General features: G+C 35.2%; 1 protein-coding gene across 1 annotated transcript; it reads left to right on the top strand.

Moving 5' to 3' along the window:
• Positions 1 to 11,308: 11,308 nt before the first annotated feature.
• LOC122603139 (mitogen-activated protein kinase 9-like) lies at positions 11,309 to 18,094 on the top strand. The gene is made up of 11 exons (XM_043775760.1): positions 11,309 to 11,656; positions 12,897 to 13,299; positions 14,321 to 14,448; positions 14,531 to 14,590; positions 15,173 to 15,322; positions 15,965 to 16,120; positions 16,487 to 16,624; positions 16,712 to 16,785; positions 16,878 to 16,985; positions 17,190 to 17,385; positions 17,815 to 18,094. The coding sequence occupies exons 1-11, from the start codon at positions 11,459 to 11,461 to the stop codon at positions 17,848 to 17,850; spliced, it is 1,647 nt and encodes a 548-aa protein (XP_043631695.1). The 5' UTR covers positions 11,309 to 11,458; the 3' UTR covers positions 17,851 to 18,094.
• Positions 18,095 to 22,450: the final 4,356 nt, after the last annotated feature.

Genomic DNA, 22,450 nt, shown 5'->3' with positions numbered 1-22,450 from the left:
ACCACTTTTACATTTGTCATATGGTCCTTGTGGTACTTGGAAATGGACTTGGTATTCTTATCCATTGTCTTTTGAATATCGTCCACCCTTGTTAAAAGGTTTGAGATATCGGCTTGAAAAGACACAAACTGGCTATCCAGTGACGGAGGGGAAGATGTCATTGGACCAGTTCGAAAGGCTATAGGTACAACTGGAGGAGGTATAGCAGGTGTTGGTTCTCCAGTTGTAGTAGCATCAGAAGAGACAAGAGGAGTTGTTGAAGAAAGAAGGGGAAGAGATTCAAATTGTCGTTCATGCTGAAAATGCTCAGGTGTGAACGACGACGACGGTGGGGTTAGAATGTGTCTATTTCTAGGCACGTTCATAGATGAAAGTAATTGTCGAGAGGCGAATAGTGGAATTTCTTGTAAGGTGGAGAAGTCAAGTGGTGAAACTGAAACTTGTGGTTCTTGGGTCTGACCAAGGAGAGAAGGGAGCTGATTAAGTACAGTTGCATCAGCCATCTCCTGATCAGATTCAGTCTCAGATGAATCCGAAGATTTAAGCTGAAACTCACCCTCATTTATGCCAAGATCCATAAATGTTTGGGGTGGCTGAACAAGTTGTTCAGACTCCTAATGACCAGTTTGAGTTTCCTCAATGGTTTCATCGGTTATAGGATTCGTTGCCAAGGCATCTTCTCCCTGGATAGAGGTAACTGGAGCCTCAACTAATGCTGTTCTTTCCTTAGTTGCAATATCATGGGCTAGTGATTCTGAAACCATGATCATTGGCTGTGACTGGCCAGATGTAGCAAGTTCTGATCTAGATCTTCTTCGACTCTTGGTAGATTTTCTTGCTTTTGGAACAGCCTGGATACCTGTGGGAAGATCTCCAGGTTCTGCAACAGTTACAACACCTGCAGACGAACTGGTGGGTCCCTCATTATTTTGAGGCCCGCTCAGTTGTCTTTCTGACTCACCTGGTGGTGGTGCATCAGTTTTAGAGAATGCCAGCAACATTCTCTGAGGAATCTGGACCTCATCAGTTGTGGACACAAGGTTATCCAGATTTCTCAATAATTCTGGCACAGAGTATAAAGATTGTGTATTTTTGTATTCCTCTTTGCCCAGAATCAACTTAAAACATAGAGAAAGAAATCGCGAGAAGGGTATGTAGGAACCCCTGTTACCTTTCAACTTGAAGACAAGGCTTCTGAACAATATGTTCGCGAAATCTACTCTCAACCCATTCCACAAGTAGTACGCCATCTCTGCTTGAAAGGAGTTAACCTGGTCCAAACCACCAGAGCTCCCACCCAAACTTTCAACCAAGTGGACCATAAGGTACTTCCAGGATGGAGAGAGACCTTTCATAGTCATGGGTCCCTTGGTACGTAACACTCCCTTCTCCAGTACTTCCTCGTTGCCCATGTCAAGAAGCACCTGGCGAAAATTGATATTTTGGGAGGTTACAACTGGAGATTCACCTTGTCTCCCATAGTTGAGGTTAAGGGCATCCCTCAACGTATCAGTAGAGATGGTACACGGGACTGACCCATCCTTTAAGGTGAAGGAGATGGATGAGCAGTCATCAGAAATAGTAGCCGTGTACCAGAACTCACATAAGTAATCATGGTATAACTTATGTGGGTTCAAAGAAAAACAATCACCAAGGGGAGAATCACGAAGAAAGGATTGGATTCTCCCAATGAGTGAATCGGCAGATTGTGCCCTTTCAAGGAAGCCAATGGGTTGTTAGGATTTAATTTAATTAATTTAGGATTAGGGCAACCCACGGCTGGATGAATGTTCCCAGATGGAACATACTCAACTGTGAGCAAGTTAACATCACGAGAAAGAGAAAAAGAAGATGATTTAGGAGCCATTTAATTTTGATTGGAAACTGAAAATGAGAATTTTCTTGATTTATTGAGAAGAGAGAGACAAGGAAATGATTTTGATGATTGAAGAGTAAATGAAGGAATTTTTGTGCGAAGTAAATGGTAAATGATTTTGGTGGGGGTATATATAGGCAATAAAATATTACCAACATATATACGAAAAGATATTTTAATCCCCAAAGTTTCAAGATCGTTTATAAATTTGATTTTTAGAAAATTTGAAAATTCAGAAACATTTAATACCTTCCATCAAGCATTTAATGCTATGACGGTTGGTATTCCCATTCGCCCATTAACTTCAACAATTCCCATAAAAGTGCATTCTTTTTCAACAAAAAGTCTAGACACGTAAGACATGTCAGGTGACGGTTGTGAGTGCGTTACAAACACTCGAGTACCATCACGTGTCACAAGTATTGACCAAGTAAAACATAACGTTATAAAATCTGGTTGATCACCAATTTAAGACAAGACGAAACTAGTATACTGGAGAGATTTTTCAGATGCCAGTTTCAATTGAGAAGTTCTCCAGTTGCATTTTTCAAAATAAAACGAATTTTAATTGGAAAAATATTTTGAGTCTTTCCCCCTAAAAATGTGATCCATTTGATCAAGGACTGGTCTTCGAGTACATCAAGGCGTTCAATCTCCAACCAATCAGGGATCACCTGGACCATCCTCAGCTAGAGGGCCTCTCCAGTTTAATAAGGATTTAACATACCCAGTTCACTGATGAGATGTTTAAAAGTTTTCTCATCAAGAGGCTTCGTAAAAACATCAGCTAACTGTTTATCAGTGGGGATGAAATGTATTTCAATGTCTCCTTTCATAACATGATCACGAATGAAGTGATACCTGATGTCAATATGCTTTGTCTTTGAGTGCATCACCGGGTTGTGAGATATAGCAATTGCACTGGTGTTGTCACAAAAGATTGGGGTTCTTGTGTATTTCATACCATAATCAAGTAACTGGTTTTTGATCCAAAGAATCTGGGCACAACAACTGGCCGTAGAAATGTATTCTGCCTCAGCAGTTGACATTGAGACCGAAGTCTGCTTCTTACTGGTCCAACTCACCAGTTTTCCCCTTAGGAAGTGACAACCACCAGTTGTTGACTTTCTATCTATCTTACACCCATCACGATCTGAATCTGAATAACCCATTAGATCTAACCCTGAGCCTTTGGGATACCAAAGACCAAGGCTAGGGCACCCTTTCAGGTACCTGAAAATGCGCTTAACAGCATGCAAATGTGATTCTTTTGGGTTAGCCTGAAATCTGGCACATAGACATGTTGCAAACATTATATCTGGTTGACTTGCAGTTATATACATCAGTGAACCAACCATTCTACGATATTCCTTTTGGTCCACTGGTTTTCCATTTGGGTCAGATGCAAAATTTAAAGGAGTTGCAATGGGTGTAGTTTTTGATGGGACTGTATCAAATTTGTGTTTTTCTTAACAAATCTCTGACATATTTTTCTTGGTTAATAAACATGTCATCCATGGTTTGTTTAATTTGTAAACCTAAGAAAAATGTTAATTCACCCATTAAACTTATTTCATACTCAGTTGACATGATTTTAGAAAACTTTTCACATATTGCATCATCAGTTGACCCAAATATAATATCATCAATATAAATTTGTACTAGCAAGATATTACCTTTTTCTTTCAAGATAAACAAGGTATTATCTACAGCACCTCGCTCAAAACCATTTTTAAGAAGATGTTTAGTTAAAGTGTCATACCAGGCTCTTGGGGCTTGACGAAGACCATACAAAGCTTTGTTCAGTCTGTATACCCAGTGTGGATGTTTTTCATTAAGAAAGCCTGGTGTTTGCTTAACGTAAACTTCTTCTTCCAATGTTCCATTTAGGAACGCACTTTTGACATCCATCTAGAAGACTTTAAATTGCAAATGAGCAGCATAAGCCAAGATTATTCTAATGGCTTCAAGTCTTGCAACTGGAGCAAAAGTTTCATCAAAATCAACACCCTCTGCTTGACAATAACCTTTGGCAACCAATCTAGCTTTGTTCCTAATAATGTTGCCATCTTCATTCACCTTGTTTCGATAGACCCACCTCGTGCCAATGGGTTCTTTCTTTAACCCTGGAGGACAAGGAACAAGTTCCCAAACATTGTTCCTTTCGAACTGGTTGAGCTCTTCTTGCATAGCCTCAACCCATCTTGGATCTGTCAAAGCCTCGTCAATCTTCTTCGGTTCAATCAGTGATAAGAAGGTGACGTTCAAGCATTGTTCACTTGTGGCTCTTCTAGTCTGAACCCCACTATCTGGATTTCCAATAATTTGTTCAATTGGATTAGCTGCAGTCCATTTAGTGTATTGACTAGGTTGATATAGCACAATATCAATGCAAGTCACTGGGGTGTTAACATGATTATCTTCAAACAAAGGTATATCTTGAAGAACTGGTGAGGTTTGAACTGGTTCTGATGTTGTTGTGGCACGTACATCTGATCCAATCACCAGTTTATGTGGTAAATTAAGACTGATGGAGGGATAGAATGAAGTGTCACTGGAGCTTTGCTTCTGTGCAACTAGTTCCAAGTCTTGGTGACTGGAAACATCTTTTGGTGTATAACCTGATTGATGAACTTGATCAGATATACCAAAATCAACTGGGACAACTGGAGATAAATCAAGGCTTGGTTGTATGTTGATTGCTTCATTTGATTCATCGAATGTGACATGAATTGTCTCATGTACCTTTTGGAGTCTATAATTATAAACTCTATAAGCCTTTCTTATATCTGAATAACCCACAAAGACACCCTCGTCAGCTTTTGCATCAAACTTTCCCAACTGACTGGAATCGTTAAGAATATAAACTGGACAACCAAATACATGGAAATAACCAATATTTGGTTTACGATTCTTGAGGACTTCATAGGCAGTCTTCCTATGTCTCTTAACATAAACTGACCGATTCTGGGTATGGCAGGCAGTTGCCACAGCTTCAGCCCACAAACTGGTTGGAAGACCTGATTTAGATAACATACTTCTTGCAGCTTCAATCAATGTGCGATTCTTTCTTTCAGCCACACCATTTTGCTCTGGAGAGCGAGCTGAAGAGAAGTTTTGAGAAATGCCAGTGTCAATGCAGAATGATTCCAATTCTTTATTTATAAATTCTGTACCATTATCACTGCGCAACTGACACACTTTCTTGGTATACTTGAGCTCAATTCTTTTGATGAGAGAGATGATTTCACCAGGTGCATCACTTTTTGATCTAATGAATACCACCCAACATTATCTGGTGTATTCATCAACCACAACTAAAGTGTATCTCTTACCAGCTTTAGTTTGAACGTTCACTGGACCAAAGAGATCCATATGTAACATGTGAAGAGGTTCAGTGATACTGAAGTTTTGCCTGGTCTTAAAACTGGCTCTTTTCTGCTTACCCATCTCACACCCTGGACATGGCTTTTCTTTCTTAAAGGAAATTAAAGGTATCCCATCCACAAGTTGTTTTCTTGACAACTTATTGATATTTTTGAAATTAAGATGGGATAACCTTTTGTGCCATAACCAGTTGGTGTCCTCATCAGCTTTGGCATAAAAACAATGATCTTTTGGAGCTGGTTCCATGTCCATAATGTACACATTTCCTTTTCTTGGTGCAATCATCACCACCTTTCAATCCTTGTTAAATATGGTACCTTGAGCAACATCGAACAATACCTTATATCCATCATCACAAAGTTGACTGACACTTATCAGATTGTATTTCAAACCATTGACAAATGCAACTTTTGTGAACTGGACTTGTCCATTGTCAATAACACCATATCCTTCAGTTTTCCCACTTCCATCATTACCAAATGTCACTGCCGGTCCATCTTAGACAGTGAACTCTTCCAGCAGGGTCTTACATCCTGTCATAGTCCGGCCAGTAGCGTTGTCCAGATACCAGATATTCTTTTTTCGATCGCCCTGCACGCCCAAGTAGATAATTAGTTATTTTTGTGAACCCATCTTTTCTTGATGGGTCCACAAGACTTCTCTTGAGAAGTCTCAGCAGATTTACTCGGGTTGGAACTGGAGGATTATTACCAGCTTCAGGAGTAAAAACAATTGGTTTGATGGGAACAACAACCTCCTTTTTCTTTTCAGATTTTGCTCCTTTCTGAGCTGATTGTTTTTGTTTTTGTTTTAAAAGAGGAGTTTTAACAACATGTTTTGCAACTGAAGAAGTCGAAGCTCCTTCCAAATTTTTGATTCTGGCAGTACAACTTTGTACTTGCCTTGATAAATTTTGGAGTTGACTCTCCAGTTTTAGCAAAAAGTTATTTTTATCAGGCTGCTGAATCTTGGACTTAGGTTCAGTGGAATTTTTTGTCTGGGGAGTCTTGGGCTCTTTGGACTTTTGAGGCAAAGGAACATCACCAGCTTCCTTTTTAACTGGAGCAGCCTTTTTGGCTCCAGTTTTGACCTCAACAGGAGTGGTCTCAATGGATTCAGATTTGACAATGTTAGAGGAGTCATATGGAGTCTCAACTCTAACTGATTCAGGCATCTGGTGAATCGAAGGTAAAACAGCTGCCATCTGGAGATCACCAGATTTCCAGGTAGTTTTTTAAGCATCAATGGTTTTAGAAAATGCATGATAATTTTTACCAGATGCTTGTAACCAAGATTTGATAACCATGTGTTCTTTTTCAAGATCATATTTTAATTTTTGATTATCTCTTTCTAATGCCTCAATTTTTAAATCTGATTCCTTGAGAGCCAACTGGACACTTTGTAAATCATTAAATTGATTTTTCATGTTATTTAGCTCAGTTAAAACAGTCTCAAGATATCTTTCACAATCAGTTTCATTGTTTCAACAAATAATAAATCATCATTTAATGATTCAGCAATGTCCAGTTTCAGTTCTGTATCCAACTCAACATCATAATCTCTTACCTTCTTTAAAATGATGTCCACCCATCTTCCAGAAACAACATCATCTTTTACCACTGCTTGTTGATTTTCTAATGCCATGAAACACACATCTCTAATCTCTTCATCATCATCAGATGAGTCATCAAAGAGTTCCCATTTCCCTTCAGTTTAAGCCATCATGCACTTGTTCCTTTCTTTCTCAAGAGACATGAGGGCAATCTGGGCCTTAAGCTTCTTATATTTGGCCTTATAATCATCAGATTTGACAAAGTTTGGGACAGGGGGACCAGTTTGGTTGTTCATCTGACTAGATCTGCATTCCTTCATGAAATGACCTTTCTTACCACACTGATAGCAGATAAGATTGGCCTTATCCAGAGAGTTGGAACTGGAAGCATTATTGGACCCATTAAATCGATTAGATTTATGTTTAAACCTGTTAAAGGTTTTAGCAATCATGGCTACCAGATCATCATCGTCAGTTTCCTCACAACCATTACTGAGATTAGTGGTAAGGCCAGAGTTCAGTAAGTTGTTTAACATTTCCTTCATAGAATGTAGCTGGACATTCTCAGCATACATTAAAGCAGCACAAGGTTGCCCAGTTAAGCTGGCGACCTTGGAACTCTGAGCATGTTTTAAGGCATCTTGCTCAGCCAATAACCTTGCAGCATCATTATCTTCAGTGAATCTGAAGGCTCCATACAGGCTAGCAAGAGTATGGCTGTGCAAGGTCTTACCTTGTCTTAAGACAAGAACCATGTGTGCCCATTTGGATGGCAATATATCACAAAATTTCTCAAGAAGAATATCCTTATCCTTCTCCACTCCCAAGCCCCTAAGTTGATTAATTAGGCCAGTAGATCTGGTGTAAATACCAGTTAAACTTTCATTGGAAAGAGCAAAGAAGGATTCATACTTCTTGTTTAATGCAACCTTTCTGGTGGCAATGGTGTCATTTCCTCCTTCAAACTGGAGAACTAATTCATCCCACATGGATTTAGCACTGGGAAACAGCACAAGTGTTGGAATTAGTTCCTCAGGAACAGCAGCAATGATCATGTTTCTCAGTCTGGTATCAAGATCAACCAGCCTGCGATCCTCGTCTGACCAATGTTCCTCAGACTTTTCCCTGGTACCTCTTCTCCCAGTTGGGTCTAGAAGAGGACTAACACCACTGGACATGGGTATATATGGTCCATCCTTGAGGATTTTCAACATATACCTCTCTATCCCACCAAAATGCAAAACCATCCTGGCCTTCCATGTACCAAAAGTCTCACTGCTCCCATCGAATTTGGGAGCAGGAGTGTTAGAGTAATGTACATGGACGTGGCTGGCTCCAGGTGTAGGAGGAGGAGGGGGGGTTGGTATTTAAAGGAGTTGTAAAATTAATATTCTGATTAGTTTCATTTTGGGGACCAGAACCATTCTCACCTTCAGCAGACATCTTAGCAGACCTAGGTTATGGAATTGATACAATTCAACCTGCCTGCTCTGACACCACTTGTAAGTCCCAACTACGAATAGATGAGTGTTGAAGACACATCTATGTCAATGGTGAGTGTACTTTGCAACACTTTCACTTAATCTGGATGTGACCAGTTTAAAGTGAACAGTGTACCATGTTAACTGGAGTTATACTTATTAAGGTGACAAGTCAAATTAGTAAACACAATACAATAATGTAAAGTAATTAAAGTAAAATGGTGAGACAATATGTAATTTTTCAAGTGTATTTTATTTATTGATTGTTAAATAAAATACAAGGTTGTTGCGGAACCAAGATAATACATGAATGTAAATATCCTAACAACCTATGAAATACAGTTGATCTATACTTGGAAATTCTCTTAACAATCGAAACACTTAGAGTTGTGAAATGTTCCTTTTAGCGATTGAGAGAATATTGCACAAGTTCACCAATAATATTGCAGAATGTGTGAGTTTGCAAAGTTATTGAAATGCTTGGGCAAGGACCTCTATTTATAGTCGAAGGTTGAGCATTGGTATCTCAACTTCGACGTACAAATATGTTTGACAGCACACAAAAGTATTAATAAATAATTCTTTGTGTGTGTGTTAAATAAAGTAAGACAAAAGGTTACTTTATTCAACCACTCTACATCTTTGCACTTTTATCCACAGATAAGATTATTGTCCGGGTAAAAGGATGTAGTGAAAAGGTCCTCCTCGTAATTAGTGTAAAGCTTTGTAAATGCATTTACACTAGAGGATCTCCAGTTGATTAATCTGGTAGAAAGTCAACTGGGCTTCGCTGCCATTGCCTTTCTCTTTCTTCCACTTGTTGTCTTTGACTTCAACTGGAATGTCTTCAGATTGTTGTTCTTCAGATCTCAACTGGAGGAAGTCGTCAGTTGCATAAACTGTACATTGGAACTGGACTTCAAAAATTTCGGACAATTCTTCATGATATCCAGATGTAACTGGAGAGATCCAGTTTTCAGCAAAACTGGACCTAACATGTATCATAAAAAAATTCGAATATGCCGCATACATGATTTGTGAGTATCAAATAAGTTGTACTTAAAGTAATTCGAAGATCGAATCTAAATTATAACAGTAATGATAAATATAATATATGTTTAGTTAGAGTTTCGGATTTACCTTAAAATTTTAGAACCACATCAAAATCTGAACTTGTAAGCATAGTGGATGATTGCAGATAGCCTTGTGATTTCGGATCGTAAACTCAAATTTTTGAAGTCTTCATGTTAATAACTTATTATAAATAATATAAGTAATAAGAGTAGAATAATTCAAAAAGAAAAAAAGACAATTTATTAATAAGAAAGCGATTATTCAAATAAGGTTACAATGTCTTTTGTATTAATAAGCCAATAGTTAAAGTTTAACTATAAGTCTAATAAGGAAATTGAATTTATATACAACTAAAAAAACTGATTTAACAAAATAAATAAATTAAAAAGGCACGTGTCGATCAAGTATTATGCCACATGTCGTTTCAAGGATATGTCAATCTCGTTTGAGCTCTTTGTAAAATAACTAGCACAGTACCCGCGCAATGCGGCGGTGGTTGTGATGGAAACGGTGTGGTGATGGAGGCGGCGTCAAGTTGAGATATCTTGGATAAATGACTGATATTGTAATTTAATCATTAATGTTATTTTAGATTATTTTTTACTAACCTTTTAACCCAACATACGTCCACAGAACTACTTTATTATTATCATTATTATTCTTTGTAACTTAATTAATAAAATCCAGTTATAATTATTCATTAGTAACATAATTAAATTGTAACCACTAGGTTAAACCCCAGCGGCCAGGGGTGTTTCACTAAATCAACCCATCTTCGATAATCACCACCACTTATCATTATCGCTCACCTGACATCTAATAATTTTTCTTTCTTTATATTTTGAAGATTTTTTTTCATTTTCTTTTTGCCATGTTGGGTTAGTGGGGCTGGCGGTTTATGGTGGGGTTTAGATTGTAAAGGTAGCAGTCAGTGGAAGTTTAGAAATGGGTTTTTGTTAGGCGGTGATGGTAGTCTCGTGGTGGTGGTGGGTGGGGTATGAAATGATTTTGTGGTGGGAAAAATTTGTTTAGGTAATATATGCGACTGAGTAAAAAGAATAGTAATCGGAATTGATGTTGTGCTCTTGTAAGGCATGTGTCAATTTAAAATGGTAATCTGACATAGATGTGTTAAAACAGACGAGCAACAAATCTTGTCACTATGAGCGAGTAGTCTTATGATTCCTTGAACATCAAAAGGATATTTTCGTTTTTCATCTTGGATCTACGTTAGTGTGACCGTCACTGATCATTTATCATTCCTGATATGATAATTGACAATACTGAAATCTCTATCTCTAGTAAATATATAATGGGTGTATTTACTTTTAAAGAGAGTTTCTCATTAGATGATTGAAATTATGAGGACTAATATTACACATAGTAAACACCGAAAGGGTTATATGTGTAAATACACTTATTATAAATAAAGAGTCTTTAACCCTAACTTAGGATAATGAGACACTAATCTCTCACTTAATTTCGTGTGCCTCTCCTCTAAGAAATTCGTGTATCATTTTCTAGACGAATTTCTCATTCCATTATTACTCAATCATCTTGTTTTGGGAACCCAAAATTAATAACAATTATGTTTATTGCTCTTACAAGTTCCACAAAATGACCGGGAATATTTAATCACTCGAATCGAATCATGTTTATTCCAACATTTTAATGATCACCAAAATAAAACTTGGCTACCTATGATAACTTAATGACGAAACCAGACCCAATATATTTACAAACACAAACAACGTTAGAATAACTCAAACCCACAATGTAACCCTGTAATTGGCCAAATGTCTACCAAATTTTCGAATAGAAGTTCTACCAAATGTCTCACGACTCGAACCGTGGATAATTGGCCAAAGGTCCCAACTTACAAATAATTTATATAAACAGACCTTTGAATTTAACCATCTTTTTTTAAAAAAAAAAAAAAGAAAAAGAAAAAGAAAGAAACATGAAACCCAAGTAGGCATTTCCACCAATTATGGATCGAAAATGAAGGGGAAAATGTGAGTGTGGGTTGTGTGTTTGTTTGGTGTAATATAAAAAAAAAACAAAAAAACAAATTATAAGGCGAAATATATGGGTGTTTCTTCAACATTTGTGGATGGAATTCGCAGATGGTTTCAGCGCCACAACAATTATCATCATCATGATCCCACCAATAACAACACAAATCCATCATTATTATCAAATGCCCAAATCGCATTTCTTGAAAGTTTGGATCTTTCTTCATTAAACAAGCTTCTTGTTCCTCTTCGCATGGATCCTCTTAAAAGGGTCTGTCTGTTTCTTTCTTTTTTAATGTTGTACATGGCGCTTGATATCTACTTTTTAGGGGCAGTTATCTTTTTAATTTTACTGCGTGTTAAATATAGCACATGTTTTGGATTTTTATTTGATGCTATCATTTTCTTTGATTTGATAGGAAAAAGTAACAAACTTTTTCTAGAATATCCTTTATTAATCATCATTTGTTTGTTGTTATGTGATAGTGAAATAAAATATATATATATACACACGTATGTATGTATATATGTGTGTCTTTTCTTTTTGGATTGGCTGCTGCATTGTATCAATGTGATTGTTGTCTATGTATTTGCTTAAAAGGGTTCGTCGAATATATATATATATATATATATTTGTATTGCCCGAATGCAACAAGATGGTTTATACCTCTTTGGTTTGTATACGACTAATCGTCAAATGTGTATCCTCATGAACTGTAAACATACTGTGTAAATGCACTTGCTTTGAATGGCTTTCAAAGAATTAACTTTTGCCAATTCCAGTGGATTTTGACCTTAGTTGGCCTTAGAATTTTATTTCTTGAATTACTAATCACGAGTCATGAGTCAAGTGTCAACTCCATCTGTGAAGTGAAACGGGATGTTTGGAAAACGGCTGTATTTGTTTCAAGAGCTCTTTTCCTGCCTCTAATACTGTTTCTTGATTACGCCTCATATGGCCACAATCACATTGCTTTCGTAACTTTTAGTTTTTTTTGTTTCTTTTAATTTAGACAAGTGTTAAGGCTATAAAGAAAAATCTTAGGTTCTTATTGTGCGTATATATGGTATATAACCTTAGGTTACCCACATACACACATTCTTAAGCCTCGACTAAATTGTTCCTGTTTCCCATCACATTCGTGTTTCTCTCATATATCGTTTCTTCATAATTTGAAAACAGAAGAAGTTTCTTTCTCCTATGGTTTTTTTTTTTTTTTAATATTTGTTACAGACTTTACGGGATGCAAAAATTATCACAATATTAGGTATGCCAGAATACTTAGCAACAATGGCATGGAAAAGCTAGTAGCTATAATACATGAGACATATTATTAACTAGATTGCTTTCTTATAAGCATTTTGAGATATAGTTTGGTATGCTTTGGTACAGATTCTGAGATTTAATTGAGTATTAGATGGAGTTTTGGTTTATCTCTTGGCAGAAACCGTTATCATGTAGTTTCGAGGTGTTCATTGATTTTTGTTTTGTTCTGTTGTTATTTACTCAGCTCGAAAGAGAATTCTTCACGGAGTATGGAGAGGCTAGTAGATACGAAGTTCAAGAAGTCGTTGGGAAAGGGAGTTATGGTGTTGTAGGTTCTGCTACTGATACACACACAGGAGACAAAGTTGCAATTAAGAAGATAAATGATGTTTTTGAGCATGTTTCTGATGCCACGAGGATTCTTAGAGAAATCAAGCTCCTTCGATTGCTGAGGCATCCGGATATTGTGGAAATTAAGCATATTATGCTCCCTCCGTCTAGAAGAGAGTTTAGAGATATTTATGTAGTATTTGAATTGATGGAGTCTGATCTTCATCAAGTTATTAGAGCAAATGACGATCTGACCCCTGAACATTATCAGTTTTTCTTGTACCAACTTCTTCGTGGCCTGAAATATATTCACTCAGGTGGGTTGTTTCTAACAGAGCAAAAGATTCTTTCTTGTGGTGACAAATTGGGTGGGTAAGTAAAGAGTCAATATGGGGTCAGTTTTAAATCCTGTAGATTTTGAATGCTGGTTGATTTGGACGGGAGTTTACATTGACCTGATACACTTTGTACCAAATCATTAAATCTTTTATAAATAGTTTATGTGTAAAATTCGATTACACAAACTATATTACAACCTTAGTTTGACTTTTGCATGAGCAGTTTAGAATTTTTTTGTTTAAATAATAAAGTTTGGGCTGCTTTTTCACCCGTTTGACATGTGTTACACTCTTACATGATTCCTTTTAACTAATATTTTATGTTTGGCTCATTTGACATTTGAGGGTAAAACCAAACTGACCCATTAATAAGCATCTGGGTCATAATTGTCACCTCTAGAACTTACCCTTTGTTTAATGGAGTAAAAAAATGTTTATTGAAGCGGATGTGTTCAGAATTTGATGATTTTGGGTATTTCTGACAGGAAACCTGTGAAATGCCAACATGGCCAAATGGTTTTTCTACAACAGTTTTTGAAAAATTTGGTTATTCTAAAGGGTTTTAATAGTTGGATGGTACTGTTACTATTAATCTTTAAAGAGTAAGTGACCTAATTAGAAATGATGCAAAAGCATTGTCCGTTTATGCAATTTGCACCTTCTGTCAATATCACACTTGCTAATTGTGTTTATCTGAAAGTTTGTGCATTAGCTTTAATTTAGTTTTAATACTAATTTGTTTACCGGACTTAAATGTTCGTTATGGAAAACCACTGTACTTATAAATATTAATTTTCTTGGGTAATTTCTGCCGGTAATTTAAGCTAACATTGGCAAATAGTTCAAAAGTCGGTGGTTATAGTAATGACTTTTATAGTCCGCTTGGCCAAATTAGAAACGGAGTGGAAGCCACTATTATCTTTTTTATTAGTAACATGCTTGCTGCTTGTTTTTGTGTGAACGTTATTATATTAATGTTTTATTAATATCATGTTTGCAGCAAATGTATTTCATAGAGATCTAAAACCCAAAAACATTCTTGCTAATGCTGACTGTAAGTTAAAGATTTGTGACTTTGGGCTTGCTCGGGTCTCATTTAACGATGCACCATCAGCCATTTTCTGGACGGTAGGTGCTCTATATGTACTTCCTCACTTATACACTTATGTAACAACTGTTAAGTTGAATTTTGTTATATGGATTATTGCAGGATTATGTTGCAACTCGATGGTATCGTGCTCCTGAACTCTGCGGTTCCTTTTTCTCAAAAGTATGATGCTCCTACCCTGGCATCTTTTTATTTTAATCTGTGTAACTGTAATTAGATGTCGCAGTTTCAGCCCATTTACTTATGAATGGGTCAATTTGGGCTGAGTTTTATCTCAAACGATTAGATACAAAAAGGGATTATGGGTCAATTTAACCTGGAATGCCCATTTTAACACTATGCTAAAAATGAACTGCTTCAACTGAACCTGTTTTGACCTGTTACGCAGTGTGCCTGAGCAGCCTATCTTGCCACCTTTTCTCAGTGAATAATCAACTTTTTCTTTCTTTGGTTCTTTCATTCTATGTCTAATCTATGAACCATTTTGATGATTATGTGCACCTTTTTACATAATTCACTTGCTCCCATTGTATCATTTTCATTATAGAATGACAATAATATTAAGGTAAAAGTGATAGGAACCAAGAATTAATGCATTGATGAAGAGCAAGAAATGACACACAAAGTTACCTGATACTTCTAAATCCCTATCTTATAGATTCATAGGTTCAGAAGGTCAAAATTCTATATTGAGAATTAAGGTATAAGTGAAATGGTCCATTGCTAAGATGTTTTTCATTGCAGTATACTCCGGCCATTGATATTTGGAGCATTGGATGCATATTTGCAGAGATGCTTACTGGGAAACCGCTTTTTCCTGGAAAGAATGTAGTGCATCAGTTGGATCTCATGACTGATTTGCTTGGCACTCCTCCTCCAGAAACTATTGCAAGGGTTAGCTCTTTCATATCTTATTTACTCATGCGAATAAATATTGCAATTTCAACCTGTTAACTTATGGATGGATCGATTTTGGTTATGCTTTAAATCCAACAGCTCAAATATGAAATATTTTTACAAATAACTACTTGAAGGAAACTGGTTATGCTGGCCGGAAGTTGTCAAAAGAGTACTGGTAATCCGTAAACCTTCCTAAATGATTATTTTTTAAAAAAATATTATCAATCTTTAAGGTCATCTTTTGACGGGTGGTAAAATACAAGTTTTCAAACCTGCCAGTTATAATCATTTATCTCATTCCACTCAAGTAAGTTGTAAGACCCATTTCATTATCACGTATAACTATTGAAGTGATAATTTTAATTCTGGCCAAACCAGCAGGTCAAACCTCACCCAATAAGTTCCAAAAAAACTGGTTTTGAGAACCATATCTAATCATACATCATGGAATTAATAATGATCTGATCATGGCTGCATGATGAACCTTTATGTGGTCAATGAACGATTTGGGTTTATGCATTTGAGAGTTTAGAATATGATGTATGAAGTTGAAATTCCAGTCTTTCATGATTACTGCTAAAAAACTGTGGTTCCCTGCTGATTATTTAAATAAATCTTTTCACTTAAACTATGCAGATCCGCAATGAAAAGGCAAGAAGATATCTTAATAGTATGCGGAAAAAACAGCCAGTTCCTTTCACACACAAATTTCCAAATGTAGATCCTTTGGCTCTGAAACTACTGGAACGTCTACTTGCTTTTGATCCGAAAGATCGGCCATCGGCTGAAGAGGTATGCTACCTAGCACACTAAAATTTATATATAGGTGGATAACGGTACATGTACTATTCTTAATGGGTCAAATATGGTAAAGTAAAACTTATAGCCTAAAGGGAAACTCGTCAAATGGAATGGAAGTTACCCAAAATGTACTCATGCATAAAACTTCCTGAATCATTTATTCAAAATTAGATTATAGTTTAATAATATATGATATTTGTAATCATATTTGACTCTCTAATTATTTGAAATGATAAATTAAAGTTTTTGCACAAAAATGTTTTTTTTTGTTCAACCCGGCCTAAAGGTTAAAAGAAAGAAGTATGATCGGCTTGGAATCTTTTTTGTTGCTGATTATTTCCACCTTTTTTATTGTAGTCACTAGCCGACCCCTACTTTAATGGCTTGTCAAATGTGGATCGAGAACCATCCACTGGGCCTATATCAAAACTTGAATTTGAATTTGAGAGGAGGAAATTGGGAAAAGATGATGTCAGAGAGTTGATCTACCGAGAGGTTTGGATATGAAATAGTATCTGTTACTATTATGATTATGAGATGATCGTATGATTGCTTTATAATAATTGTCTTATGCATGACCAGATCTTAGAGTATCACCCTCAGATGCTCCAGGAATATTTGCGTGGTGGTGAACAGACTAGCTTCTTGTACCCAAGGTCATACTTCTAGAAATTAAGCAACATAAATGGTTGCTTTTGGACTGTTCTGTAAGTAGCATTTATTTAAAAAAGTCGCTATATCTTTTCAGTGGTGTTGATCGGTTCAAGAGGCAATTCGCACATCTTGAGGAGGGCTTAGGGAAAGGCGGAAATAATAAAACCACTCCACTTCTAAGGCAGCATGCCTCACTTCCTAGGTATTTTAAGAATTAGTTCACAAGTGTAATAATTTACTAGTAGTTTATATAAGCATATTTTATGCACTAAACTATTGGCAAATATGCACAAAACATGTTTGTGAGTCATCCCAACCCTACTTGTTACAAAACCTGCCCGACCTACTCTTTTTGTCACCTCGATTTCTTGTGAAACTTGATTGTATATATGTTATGTGGGTCCAGGGAGCGAGTTCCGGCACCTAAGGAAGAAGGTAGTTCTCAAGATAACAACACGGAAACACAAGATGCAGAATATGCTGAAGGAGCAGAAGATTCAAATGAAGCTAATAAAGGAAATTATAGTGCACGTAGCTTGTTAAAGAGTGCAAGTATCAGTGCTTCCAAGTGCATAGGAAGCAAGGGGACACGTCCAATAGAGGTAACTTATGTTTTTTAAGTATTTTATCCTTGTTTCAGTCTGTTTTATCTTTAAGATTCATGGAACTTAAGAACAATATAAAAGAAGTTAACATATGCAAGTTATCTTAGGACATGAAAGTATACATCCGGTCCATCTAGTGGCTTATTCAGTGGTTGTTTCCAGATGATCCATAGCCTAACCTATGGAAATTATGCTTAAAGTTGGCTATAATCATAGCTTCAGTGTTCCTTAATGTTCGTAAAGGCTTTTGGAAGTTTTCATGTTAATTTTTCGTTGATAGTAATTTATGACTAATGATTTGCATCCAAAGATTTGCGCCTTAACTGATTTTGTGTCCCTGACCAGTTACCACCACTTTGGTCCCTTGTCATTCTTAACAATTCACAATGACGTATTGTAACCATTAGTGACCTTTTCATTTTATAGGACGAACCTGATGAAGACCAGCAAGACAAGCAGTAGGGACGAGCTCCTTTGTTCCAAGTGTGCAAAGGCAAAAGATACAATTTGTTACACACTAACGGGAAACATGTAAATTTAATACATAATTTGCCCAATTTGGCATGCTTTTTTTGCAAGAAAAATGGGGAAAGAAACTGTTAAATTCTAACCTCATTTGGCATTTGCAAAACTACCTTGTATTTATTGCAAAATTTTGCCTAATTTTTATGTGATGGCTTAACCATTAGCCATACAGCTTTTCATAGACTTGACCCTCAAATGTGTTTTCGTGTTAGCTTATGTTCCTAAAGGATGTAAAGTAATTAAAATTTTCCGTTATAAATTGTACAAATCGAAATCACGCAAAGTCCATTTGTGATACTTTCATCTTCTATAGCGAATGCGCCGACAGCTCTTTAGTTCTCGTGGAAAACTGGAAATGCAAGCTGTAGCTACCATTGTTTCCCATTTACTCTGGAGTAAACAATTCAGAAAGCCCTCACTGATGTTCATGGTATGGTCAAATACCATTCACACCATGACACCAAGCTTTAAAGTTGCGTGTTATACCAATATCGACCAAATCCCAGTAAATGTACATGTGATAACACGGTGCTTTGAATAGTAGCATGTGGCTAACCCTATCTTTTTTATTTATGATGAAGTGAAAATTTTGAGACATGGTTCAATCTTTCTTCGATGGTTCTTACGTATGTATGTTATTAGTGAGATTTAAGAATACAAATAGGCTATAAGCAAGACATTGATGAGAATTGAGAACTGATTAAAGCAGTAAAGCACACAAACATTATATAGTATATTTTACTAGTACATATGGGCTTATTATTTTGGGTTTGGACTTTGTTTCTTAATATGTTTTGCAATCAGAAATGGGCTTGATAATTAATTTTATCTATGTTTTGCGGATATGACTATATGAGTATATGACAAATCACCTATTGGCTGTGAGTAGGCTTGATAGATGTAACTTCGATCCCCAAATGCGAAGTTATTAAACTAAAAAATAAGGCACAAACAAAAATTAAGAACTTTAGACGAATTGTTGGACCATTGGAAAGTCCGAAACGAATGCGTCTTTTCAAATAAAACTCCATCAGATCCATTTTGCTACCAAGGAATTAGGGAGTGTTTGGTATGATGGAATGGAAAGGTGAGAAAGGGAATGAGAATAACTTCTCTTGTTTGTTTGCAACAAAGAAATGGAATGAGAAAAAAAAAAGGGGAATCAATTACATTCTCTCCATTCTCTACAAATTGTAAAAAAATTGGTGAGAATGGAAAAAAAAATTTTTTTTTTTTTAAAATGTTATATGTAATAAATGTATTATTATTTAAAATTTTAATTTTTTTTATATATTCATTTTTTATGGGTACCAAACAACGAAATTCATTCTCTTTCCAAATACTCATTCTCTTTCTCACTATTTTCATTCTCTATTACATTTCCATTCTTTATGATTCCGTCCTACTAAACACCCCCTTAAGGAAATCAAGACTACGAACTATCTTTGGTTGTCCAAGAGAACCAAATCATCAGAGTTCGGACCGATCAAGATGGTGTCCATTTAATTACTAGTTTTACGGAATTTACGGAATCTGGAATGAAAGTCACTATTATTAGAAACATTCTTTCAACTATTGACATAAAATTTAAAATAACGTTTACTATAAATTTATAAAACAAAAGGTCTATACTTTTTAATTCGTTACATATCATTTATTTGTGAACAGTTAGATATGTTTTTTATAAAGTTATAATTTAAATGTCATCTTCTTAATCCCATTCGACTAGGCTTGAAAGAAAGCTGCAAACCGATGAGCATTCGAGGAGGGGTAAGAATTTTACCTTAAAAATAAATGGCACACTTAATTGGGTAGACAGTTGACTAGAAGAGAACTTGAATTTACTCAACCAGTAAATGAGTTGTGTGCTTATCTTGTGTAACAACACTCCATTAAAATATTTACAGTCATACTTTTGATTAGATCATGTTGTGTTGTTGGGTATATTTGACTTATCATCATATTTATTCATTAATAATTATTAACTTAAAGCTAGCCATTTTTATAACCAAAAGATCACATCAATATATTTATCTTCCAAGCAAATAACAAGCATCATGAAGTATTCGTACTAAATTACTAATATAGAAACCATTTGGTCATTTTTTTCAAACTTCTAATATTTTAAGAACAAGAACTATATCTATTTATATATTACACGACCATCGTTGTCCATAGTCTTAAATCGGTTATTAATTAACAAAGCTGATCTGTGCCACCTCTAACAAACTATCTTGAAATCTAAATATCCATTTTCTAAAAAGAAAATTTAAAAATCTCTTGTTACACATCTTAATAGTACAAGACTAAATGGAATGGGGGGAGATACCCCCATTTTTCTCTCAAATTTCGCCCTCCACACCACCCCTGCTTGCCAATTGCGCCCCAACACCCATCCAGGCGGAATTTTTTTTCCGCCCAAATTCTTCTTTGACCAAGCCTTGTTTTCCTTTTCTACTCCTTTCCAATGTGACAAGTGTCACAAGTCCCCCCTACCTCAAATCTTGTCTCACTCCCCCATTTTCCCACCAAAATTCTTTTCCTTATGTGACGCCACATAGCGGATATCTCTCATCCTTAAATATGTCCCACTCCTTTTAGCCTGATGAACTGAAATGCAAACTATCAATTACAAACTCCAGTCTAAAAATATAAAAAACAATAACAGACTCAAGCGTATCTTGAAGAGTGTTATTGGAACTCTCAATGAAACATACAACCAAAATTGGAATTATCAAAAATCCCTAGAGCGAGACCGTGAGTTCACGTGCCCTTCACAAATAATTGATCTCTAGAGACATTGAATAAAAATTATAAAAAGCCATTCAATAATATTGAATGTTAAAAAATAAAAAAAAAAAAAACACTGCGAAGAAAAGACGAAATGAAAGTGTTGTTGCTAACATTGAACAATATGAAATGAAAATATTCGATAAAACAAATTTGAATGTTTGATGCTTTTTTACAAAGAGCCGTATGTCTCATAAAGTGTTCAAACATTATCCATTCTTTATCTTTGTGTTTTGTGTTTATTTTTTTAATAAACAAAAATTTATGTTATTAATATACAAAAATATCTTTTATTATACTAAAACACAGTTGCTTTAATAACTTATCGACCAATCATAGCCATTGATTTCTTAATGTTGACTTTTTCTTTTCAATTTTGACTTTAATTTACACATTTTTCTTTTCCATTACAAATTTACACTTTTTACCCAATAATTTTACGATAATATATAATAATAACTAATATATATATCTAATAGAATAATAACTAATATATATTTAATTAAATAATAGCTAATATATATGCAATAGTATGTTGTATCATATACATGTAAAATTAATTAATTAAAAATAAATAAAGTTTAATGTATATATATTAAGATTTTAAGCGTAATTGTACTATTATTTTTTATTAAAGTGTTTTTTAGTAATTGTCATGATGCATATACGAAAAAATAAAGCATCTTAATCTTAATCTTAATCTTATCTTAATCTTAATATATTATATACTATAGGACAGTTAAATAATATCTTATTAACCAATCAAATCGCTCAATTTTATCAAATTGACTCTCGCTTACCTCATTATTTATTTTAATTATAAATTAAAAATTCTAATAATCCTAAGACAGTAACGAGCATGTAATTATTGTACTACAATTTGCAAAGCATAACATTTGAAACCGTATATCTTCAACATTATAAGTTTTTATGACTTACATGTATAAAGATCTATTATTGATAATATCGTAAATCTCGTGTTCAGTGTTGGACACGGGTCTAAAATCTAGTAACTATATGAAATTATGATAGGTTTTGTTGAGTTTGTATACTTTTGTTTTCTTATATATTTTTGGTTTTGTTTTGTTTTTTATTTATTTTATTTTATTTTTTATGTAATGAAGACTAAGTTACGAATTCGACATCGACCATGGCAGCAACGGAACTTGAACGACAGTATTGGAGGGGTCCAATTTTTTTTGGGGTTTAGGTTTTCTTTTTTCCGCATCTATGTTTTGCTTTTAAGAGGTTAAAAACATATAAATTTTCTTAAATAATATATAATTGCTGACGTTTTGAGAGGTTAAAAACACATAATAACATCTTGATAAGTATAAATGAGTTGCTGACGCTTATTACCATTTCTTATTTTGTTGAATAACTACAGCTATCCTCTTCTCACCATTTGATACGACTTGCCACCCAATAAATCATGCGCCATGCTACTAGGTTATTGGTGCATTTAAAGAAAGAGTAGAAAAGTATATAAACACTTCTACTTCAATTTTTCCTCATTATTAAAAATTTCAGTGGGTCTTCAAGATTTTGATGTAGGTGTCCAACTCTCACTTTCCCTTTTCCCTTTTCTTAATACTTTTCCCCTTGTTTATTAAACCTTCCATCCATTCATCAATCTTCGCTTTGAGCTGTCCAATTCATTATGCAAAATTATATTATAATAACTCAAAATAAGGTCACAAAAAACATGTATTAATATCTGTTCATTATCATACCATCAAAAACATAC

This window comes from Erigeron canadensis, chromosome 6, assembly GCF_010389155.1.
Source record: "Erigeron canadensis isolate Cc75 chromosome 6, C_canadensis_v1, whole genome shotgun sequence".
NCBI classification, from domain to species: Eukaryota; Viridiplantae; Streptophyta; class Magnoliopsida; order Asterales; family Asteraceae; genus Erigeron; species Erigeron canadensis.
This window is presented reverse-complemented; position numbering and strand designations above follow the sequence as displayed.